General features: G+C 43.8%; 1 protein-coding gene across 1 annotated transcript in view; it reads right to left on the bottom strand.

Annotated features, from left to right (window-relative positions):
• Nucleotides 1–1,032: 1,032 nt before the first annotated feature.
• EFCAB11 (EF-hand calcium binding domain 11) overlaps nucleotides 1,033–10,052 on the bottom strand; it is a 266,624-nt gene continuing 257,604 nt past the window's right edge. Inside the window, exon 6 of the mRNA XM_006839581.1 lies at nucleotides 1,033–1,114. Within this exon, the coding sequence (XP_006839644.1) occupies nucleotides 1,033–1,114 (82 nt within the window). The remainder of the gene's footprint in view (nucleotides 1,115–10,052) is intronic.

The raw sequence follows: 10,052 nt of genomic DNA, 5'->3' as shown, positions 1-10,052 counted from the left end.
TCTTTTCTCTCTTTTTTGTTTTTAAATTGTGAACTGAGTGATAGTTTACATGGGAGAACATCGGCTTTACACCATCATTTCATTGCAATGATTACAGTCTCCTCCGTGCACCATCATTCAACAGGATTTGCTTCCATTTCCTCTGTTTTTCTTTTCTTTTTTTGGGGGGGTTGGGTGGGGTGTGGGGAGATGGGAGGATGTTCACAAAAACACTCAGGAATATATAATAATTTAAACAACCAAAGGGCACATTCTGCAAGCCAGTACTCAGTCCTTGTCTTTCCACGAGTCTAGAGTCCTCAGCTGCTCCCTCTCTCCATGTCCTCATCTCTGCCTCCATCTCTGGTGTGGCTGCTTCTCTGGATAGGGTCCCGCATTCTGCTTGTGCTCTTCTCCCATGGTGGTCCTAGGGTCCCAAAGGGTTTTAAGAATGTCTTTACCACCAATATACCCTTACTGCATTCTCCGTTTTTCCTCTGCATAAAGCCAGAGAGTGCTTACTTCTGTTAGCCACATCTGGCTTATCTGTTTGGCACAGCCAGGGCCCTGGGGGCCACTTTGCACTGATGATTTTCACTCGGGGTGCATTATTTTAGAACAATGTTAATACCATTTGGTGTCAAGGTGACTCTGATGCATGGCGCTCCATAGGGATTTCAATGGTTGCTTTTAGGGAAAAGAGATTGCCAGGCCTTTCTTCTGAGGTACTTTTTGGTGGATTTGAACTTCCAATCTTTCAGCTGCACAGTAACTGTGTTCACTTCCCAGGGACTCCAGAGCAGGGTTAAGTCTGGGGACTGCCAGTGTGACAGGGCTGGCTGCAGCAGTCTGGCTTAGGAGACCACCTGTGATGCAATACCTCTAGTTGGTAATTAACATAGTAAGTATATTATCAGCATCCGAAAACCACGAGTAAGCATTTAATCACAAGTATACAGCATTACATCAGTAGCAGAGTGGAATCTGTTTGACATTTAAATTAATTACCATTTATTGATTTCCCCATATGTTGCCACAAGTAATTCACCATAATTAGGCTTCATTTTGTCCATGGTTCATGGCGTATTCAAAATCTTTAAAGCTGACATGACCATCTGAGTCTTGATCTACCTCCCTGGAAAATAAAACAACAAAAAATATTTATGTGGCATTTTCCTTCGTACCCTGTGCACAGGAGAACATGAGAAACTATTTCTTCTCCTGTCTGTGAGGAGCAGGAAGTTATTTGAATAGTACGCTATGTTGTTGGTAGGTATGGTGGAGTCGGTGCCGACTCATAGTGACCCTGCACAGGGTTTCCGAGGCTTTAAATCTTTACGGGAGCAGAATGTTTCATCTTTCTCCTGTGGAACCGCTGGTAGTTTCGAACTGCTGACCTTGAGGTTGGCAGCCCGACTCGTAACCACTACGCTACCAGAGCTCCTTCTCTGGTGGCTTTGTAGGGTAAACACTGGACTGCTAATTGAAAGGCTGGCATTTCAAACCCACCAGCCATTCCACCGGAGAAAGATGAGGCTTTCTGCTCCTGTGAAGATTTACAGTCTCAGAAACCCTATGCAGGGTCACTATCCATTGGAATCACCTTGGTGGCAGTGAACTGAGTGAGTGGCTCTGTGAGTCAGGTGTGTTGAACTGCTAACTGCAAGGTTAGCAGTTTGAGCCCACCAGCCTCGCTGAGGGTCTGTGTCTGTAAAGACTGACAATCTCAGAAACCCTATACAGGATTGCTAAGACTCAGAATCAGCTTGACAGCAGTGGTTTGATGTACATTTACAATGCCTGAGGTGTGGAGGAAAAGGAGAGGGTACTTATTAAATGTCATAGAAATCATATCTTCAGTGTGTTAAGAATGAGGCCAAACACAAAAGTTATGTATGGGAAGAAGGAATGATCTTTTTCCAGACATCCTACAAATAATCCAGAACTGTCTACGCATTAATAATCGACAAATGAGTGAGAAGAGAAGTGTTTTGTGGATGAATAATGATTACAGCAATGATGAATAGCCTGTCCCCATACAGTCGACTCCGACTCTAGAGACCCGACTCACGGAGGCCACAGTGTAGAACTGTGCTCCACAGGGTTTTCAACGGCTGATCTTTTGGAAGTGTATCGCCAGGTCTTTCTTCTGAGGTACCCTCAACCTGTTTGTTCATAGTCAAGCATGCTGTCTGCACCACTCAGGGACTTTTTAACATCCTGCAGGGCATGCGGTTAAGATGGTCTACACCCAGAAGGATGGAATAATGACATTAGCAACACTTCAAGCTATGTTGTTGTTGTTATGTGCCGTGGAGTCGGTTCCGACTCATAGCGACCCTGTACAGGGTTTCCGAGGCTGTAAATCTTTACAGGAGCAGAAAGCCTCATCTTTCTCCCACAGAACAGCTGGTAGTTTCGAACTGCTGACCCTGAGGTTCGCAGCCTGTTTCGTAACCACTACGCTACCAGAGCTCCTTTTCAAGCTATGAGGGGACTTCAAAAAGTTCGTGGAAAAATTCCATTACTCTGGCATTCCATTTTCCACAAACTTTTTGAAGCATCCTTGTGTTAGACTCCTTATTTCATCAGTTCTTTGCACCAGCGATGGGATGGGCCCATTTTTACAGATAAAGACACTGAGTCTTGGAGAAGCAACAGTTTTCTCAAGATCACGCTACCGGGAAGCAGCAGAGCTGAAACTCAACCAGGGATCATTACATGCCAAACCAGTGCTGGATACTCTGTTTCCCTAAATAAATAGGATCTTTCAGAGGGAAGTGATTCAACTGCAGTTCCCACATGGCGAGCTCAAGGCCCAGAAGTTCCCACTGGCTTCATTTGTGGCCTCGGAAGCTGTGTTCAGTCATCACAAACACCTGATAAACTCGGTTGAGCTGGTCAGTTGAGGGTTGGGTGGTCTTCGCTAGATTGTCCCCTAGAATTGCTGAGATGTGGGCACAGAAATGACACCCACACCACATGGCTAAGGCAACTCACGGCAGAAAGACAGAATTATTTTCAAGCTACAAGAGGCCTTCAGAACATTTGTGGAAAACTTCTGTTCTCTTTTCATTCCATTCCCCCCCCCCCTCCATTTCCAGGAAAAGCAATGTTTATTAAAAAATGTTTTTGAGAGAAAAATGATGAGCTGTGGTCTCCGTTTCTCTGGGGGGGGGGGGCATCTAAAACAATGCACTACGTGCCTCCGCTGTAGCTTCTGTGGTTGATACCAATTATATTTTGTTGAAACAACAAATGCTATCAGCCACGACAGAGGGCTTTTTAAAGCAGAGACTGCTCCGCCTAACAGAGTCACTAATCACTGTCATCGTGTTAAAGCAGGCTTTTAAAATATTGGATTCTAAAATAAACTTTCTGAATATTTCATGCCAAAGTCTCTGAAGCCTCTAATGGCTGGGGATAGAGTAGTGATCGCTTTTCATTCTTTTGAAGTAGAGAAAATCCCTCCTTCACTGCCCTGGGGCACAGCCCTGTTGTAGTTCTTAGAAAATAACTGTAGTTGGCAGCAACCGTCGCTCTAGTTACATCTTTGGGTAAAACAGACACGATGAAGTCGTCTTATCCAGGACTGAATGTATAACGTCAGAGCTCTTCTAAGGGATGAGATACAATAAGCATTGTATGGTATTAACTACAGAGGATCAGTCACTTCATTTTGAAATTAGATCATTGAAGAGTCTTAATATAGCCAAACTATTTTTTCCCTCCAGGAACTGGGTTAGATCAAAACGAAAACCAGCAAGCCCACTGTCATTGATTCTGACTCATACCAACCTATACAACCAAGGCTATACATCTTTCAAACCTACCATCATTCTCAAATAAAGTAAGCCTCATCTTTCTCCTGAGAAGCAGCTGGTGGGTTCGAACTGCTGACCCTGTAGTTAGCTGTCCAGTGCTTATCTTACAGTGCCACCAGGGGTTCTTGTATTAGATAAGTGACCTTTTTTGTCCTTCTACACTGAAGTATGCATTTGAGTTCTGGTGTTGGAGGAGAATACTGAAAGTGCCATGGGCTGCCCAAAGAATAAACAGATGTATGTTGGAAGAAGTGCAGCCAGAGTGCTCCTTGGAGGCCAGAATGGCCAAACTTCACTCTCATACTTCAGACATATTGTCAGGAGGGACCAGTCACTGGAGAAGGATATCATGTTTGGTGAGGTGGAGGGTCAGAGAAAAAGAGGAAGACCGCCAACAAGATGGATTGACAAAGTGGTAGCATCAATGGGCTCAAGCATGGCAACAATTGTGAGGTTGGCCCAGGACCGGGCAGTGTTTCGTTCTATTGTGCATAGGGTCGCTATGAGTCAGTACCGACACGATGGCACCTAACAACAACAACATTGAAGTGGTATGGTTGAACTTATAAATCTCAGAGGGTAAGTTAAGTAGATAACCTGAAAAAGTAATGTTTACAATAAGCTGTTTTTGATAATATTTCTGCGGCTGTGGCTGTTTATTCATTCACTGAAAGGCCAGAATGTTCATGGAAAAGGGAATCCCTAATGCTCAGTTTTCTCAGTAAATAGCCATTTGTAATTGCATTAACTTTTCAATTTTCTTTCTGACGTTGCCTAAGCTTCCTGTCATAAAATGAGTACCATAAAGCCAAGAAGTGTTAAATGGGAGAGTGCGTTAGGAGTGACATTTGTTTATACAATGAATGCGGTGGCATCACGCTCACGTGGAAAATGAGACAAGGTTAACAACTTAATCTTCTGATTACGTTTCATCCTTATCATACATCTCTGATCGTATTTGGTTGTCTCAGGAAGCTTGAAGAAGAAATTCAAGTTCTGAGCTGTAATTTTAAGAGCTAAACTCTATTATCTTTCACGGCAGAAATAATTCATCTGAGGAAGGAAGATTTCACGGCACCCACGTCATGCTTGCTAAAGTCGACAGTCCAGAGAAAAGAGGAAGACCTGCAAGAGGCGGAAAGATATAGGACTGCAACAATGAACTCTGGCACAGGTACGACTGTGAGGAAGGCACGGACCTGGGCAGCGCTTTCTTCTGTTGGACTTGGGGTCACTATGAGCTGGAACTGATTCCATGGCACCTAACAACAACACTTCAATCATGGTGTGATCAAAGAACAGGTATGCCCCGTGGGTAAAATGAGTGGTGTGTGAGGGAGAGATGAATAAAAGTCAAGATTTCATCAATTCAACCTTCATAGGAGTTTTACTCAAAGGAGCTCTGGTAGCGTAGTGGTTACGAATCGGGCTGATAACCTCAAGGTCAGCAGTTCGAAACTACCAGCTGTTCCACGGGAGAGGCTTTCTGCTCCCGTAAAGATTTGTAGCCTCGGAAACCCTGTGCAGAGTCACTATGAGTTATAACTGACTCCACAGTACTTAACAACAACAACAAGGTACATTTCCAAATAAAAAACCAAACCCGCCTCCAGGGAGTCAATTCTGACTCAAAGCAGGCCTGCAAGACGGCATAGAACCTCCCCCGGAGGGTTCCCAAGGCTGCCATCTTTACGGAAACAGACCCCAACACATTTCTCCCATGAAGAGGCTGGCGGGTTCAAAGCCGTGACCTTTTGATTTGTAGCTGAGAACTGAACCCCTTCACCACCAATACTCCTTAAAGTACACTTGGCGCTATAAGCTTCACCCACCCATCAGCCCAACGAGACGTAAACTCTCGGAGAGTAAGCACTTTGGTATTGGTGCTACTGTGTCATAGCAGATCATCAATGTCTGAATTCATGGACATTATGAACTATCTACTGCCTCCTGGCAGGTCCTAAGGGGTGAAAGGAAGAGACTAGACCCCATCACTGTCTTTAACAAACAAACAAACACCAACAAAAAACAAGTTTCCATGGTGTCAACCCTGACTCTTGGTCACCCCATGGGTGTCAGAGGAGAGCTGTGCTCAGTTTCAATGTCTGATTCTTTGTAAAGGAATGCCTTTTTTCCAAGGCACTTCTGGGCCGACTGCAGTCTCCAAGCTTTCAGCGCCATGAGCTGGTTAACTGTTTGCACCAGTCAAAGATTCACCACCAACCCTGGAAACCCTTAATACTGGCAGCTTCTGGGACTCCAAGGGGGAGAGCTGAGCTCAGTTTCCAAACTACCATTCAGTACACTCACATAATAGATCATATGACTCTAGCTGAGACACATCTGGGTGGGCTTGGACCACCAGCCTTTTCGTTAGCAGCTGATTGCACCAAGGATGTGCACCGCCAGCAATGGTGCAATCAGAGAAATAAGATCTACCTACACCAGACAGCCTCCTGGTGTAGCACTGTAGGATCAGCACTGGACTGTGAAACACAAGGTTCGGCAGTTCAAACCCACCAGCTCCTCCTCGGAAACCCTATACAGGGTCGCTATGAGTCGGAGTGGAATTGACGGCACTTTACAACAAGATGTCAGATAAGAATCATGAACAAGTCAGTTATGGGCTGTATAATCAAATACATTTGGTATGAAGAGCAGGTATGTTTTTGTTAAGTGCTATTGAGTAGGTTCTGATTCACAGAGGCCCTATACAGGGTTTCCAAGGAGTAACTGGTAAGTTTGAACCACTGACCTTGTGGTCCAGTGCTTTATCCCACAGCGCCACACCACCATGTAGAAGAGAGATCAAATGAGAGATGAACTTAGAAAAATGAGGCTGCAGAGATGAGGAAATGGATGGGGGAAATCTCTTGAAAGACAGACTGAAGGTTTGAAGCCCAAAAGCAAGAAACTGAGAACCAAGTAGAAACCAGACACATCTGAGTCTAACTTGCTCGACAGCCGAAGTAAAATCACTTCAATCCTGTTAAATAGCTGCTCTTTTTTCAGACACAGGCTATACATGTATATAGATACAGGTTTATATTTCAGAACTGCATTTTCAAAGAAATGATTAAAGCTTATATAGATGTAAGAGAGGAAAAGGAATCGTTATTCACCACAAAAATGACCAGTTCAGTTAAAGGCTGTTCTGTTGGGTTGTAAGAGGCAAAAGGGAGATCTGGAATTGGTTTTGGGAGTAGAAACTCAAGAAAGCTTAACTGTGCTGATAACTTTAGTATGGAAGCTTCAGGAACATCTGGGAGGAAGAGGGTAACAGGCAAGGATACAGAGGGTGGTGGGAGAGGGGGTTGCTGAGGAGGAGGAGGCTGGGCACTAAAGGAGGTGAATCAGTCCATGAGAAAGTCCACAGGCACCAAAAGCCCTTTTATTAACTGTTATTAGCTGTATCCTTGTGGCCATTGAGGCCATTTGCTGCTGCCACAGTTGCAGCAGTAACAACATTTTGGGATGGAGAAGGACTGGGCAGTGTTCTGTTGTGCACAGGGTAACTATGAGTCAGAACCAACTCGACAACATGAACAACAGCCTGAGTCCTTGAGCACAAACGGCTAAGTGCTTAACTGTTGTTGTTGTTGTTGTTGTTGTTAAGTGCCGTCGAATCAGTTCCAACCCATAGCGACCCTGTAAAGGGTTTCCAAGGAGCAGCTGGTGAGCTTGAACCACCGACCCTGCAGTTCAAACGGCTTTGCAGTCTGGCACATTTACCCACAGCGCCATACCTGGACTTCAAGAGCTTAACTACTAACCAAAATATGGGCAGAGGTGACTCAAAAGCCAGGTTTTGAACACCCTATGGAATGCAGTTCTAGTCCACCACACACCGGGTTACTGTGAGTCAGAACTGACTTGATGGCAACCAGCTTTTGTTTGTTGGTTTTAATGTTGACAATATACTTCAAGGTTGTTTGCTTTGCTTAGTGTAACATCTTTCGTAAGGGGAAAAACAGACCCCACTTGATAGGGTGATTGGATCTATTTAGGGTGCTTGTGTTGAGTTACACGCTGAAAAAATTGAGTCCATCTTAGCTGGTGCAAGAAAAGCAAGTGGGGGAAATGATTAGATGACCTGTCGATTGAATTAAATCAGAGAAACTAGAACTCACAGCCTGAGATGAACATATAACTATCAAAATAAAAAACAAAAAATAATGCCATCAAGTGGTTTCTGACTCACAGTGACCCTACAGGACAGAGAACTGACCCAGAGAGTTTCCAAGGTTGTACATTTTTTGGCGGAATCCTGGAGGATAAGCACTGATCTGCTAACCACAAGGTCAGCGGTTCAAACCCACCAGCTGCTCCTCAGGAACCCTATACAGTGTGGCCATGAGTTGGAACCTACTTGAGAGCCCTTAACAACAACAACAACAAATCTTTATGGAAGCAGACTGCCATGTCTTCCTCCCGTGGAGCAGCTGGTGGGTTTGAACCGCCAACCTTGCATTTAGCAGCCCAACACTTAACTCACTATCCACCAGGTCTCCATGAAACCATAAGACCTCCACTAATGTGTCAGAATCTTGGGAAAGGTTTTATAATGCCTCAGGGTCTAGAATGAAGGTTCTAGTCAATGGTATCTGGATCTTACTGTACAAGGAGACTTTGGCTGACATGCGGACGCATTATGAATTTCAGCAAGCACTAAATGTGATCCACTCTGCTGAATTCTGACAGTTTTCATATCTAATAAAATACAAACATTTTCTTCTGATTCATCATAATTTAAAAAGTGGTCACACCTACATTCATCAGTAGAAACCTCTGCATTGTTCTCATTCAGACCTTGATTTGTGAGGGAAGATCCCGCCCTCTCCCTTTTGTGGTGTGGTGTGGACTTCGCCAGCTCAGATTAGATGTGAGTCTGAGACCTATAGATTAAGTGCTTTTAACCTTGTGGGAGCCAGGGTTTCACTTTGTGAATCTTTGATTAACTCTGGACTTACTATGGCTCTAGAATATTCTGAAGGAGATTATCAGGGGTTTTTTTTGTTGTTGTTTTTTTAAATTAAAAAATAGGTAACTAGTGACTTTATCACAAGTAGAATGCTTCTTGTAGGGAAATATTTACAGCATAATAATTTGTTCGAATGTCATGAAAGTAGTTCTTTCTTGGAGAGTAATGTTTGGTGTAAAAGAATTCTTTTGAGAATATGCATGGCCAGGTCTCCAAAAACCAGATTTCAGAGTAGAGTAGTTGCTACTGCTCAAGTTATTAAAAAAACAAAACAAAAAAAGGAAGAAAGGAAGCAAAGAAACAAAAAGGGGATGGTTTAATACAGTTTGTTACATTCCAACAGTACAATAGTCTGTAACTATTACAATGAGATTGTTATTGTTGTTGTTGCTAAGTGTCATCAAGTCAGTTCTGACTCACAGTGACCTGTAATAGGGTCTCCAAGGCTTTAAATCTTTGCCAACAGAAAGCCTCATCTTTGTCTCGTGATTACAATGATAGGTTGTGGTTGTTGTTGTTGTTGCTAAGTGCCTTCGAGTTGGTTCCGACCCATAGTGACCCTGTATAGGGTTTCCGAGGAGTAGCTGATGACCTTGAACCGCCGACCTTGCTGTTCAAACAGACCTTGCCGTCCAGCTCATCAACTCACAGCTCCACACCAGGACTCCAAAAAGATAACTTTTGAGGTAATTCTTTGGAACATTCCAACTTAATCTAAACTTACTAGAAAATTCTTTTAAAGAAAAAAATAATCTTTTTTCTGACAAACCATTTCAGGAGCAGCTAAGGCACATATGTGTTGGATGAACTATGCCTTGCTAACACCAAGGCTCTGAGTTGAGCCCTAGGGGAGACCCCACTTGGGAGCCACTCTTGGTGGTGACAAGAGTTCAAGTGACACACGTATCGGTATCTGTGGTCCCAGCAATTACACCAGCAGACGGTAATTATTTGGAGTCACTGTGAGAGTCACATGGGATTTTTCCAAATTGAAGCCATCTTTGGTTCATCTGCAACATGAATGAGGATTTTAATGTGGCAGCAAAGATTTACATGAGAAAACTTTCCATAGTGAAATTTTTTGGGGTGGAATCAAAGAATCTCTTTGATTCTGCACAGAATCATTTAAACTAAAAGTCAAAACTGCCATTCCATTAGGGACAGAGCTGTCATACTGACTGAACAGTGAGAGTGAAAATTACCCTCCAAGCAAGGAGCCTGTTGCGGACCGTGTAAGACTAGTCAGAGGTTCGAGGCCCTATAGGGCC

Source organism: Chrysochloris asiatica, unplaced genomic scaffold, assembly GCF_000296735.1.
Source record: "Chrysochloris asiatica unplaced genomic scaffold, ChrAsi1.0 scaffold00025, whole genome shotgun sequence".
NCBI lineage: Eukaryota > Metazoa > Chordata > Mammalia > Afrosoricida > Chrysochloridae > Chrysochloris > Chrysochloris asiatica.
This window is presented reverse-complemented; position numbering and strand designations above follow the sequence as displayed.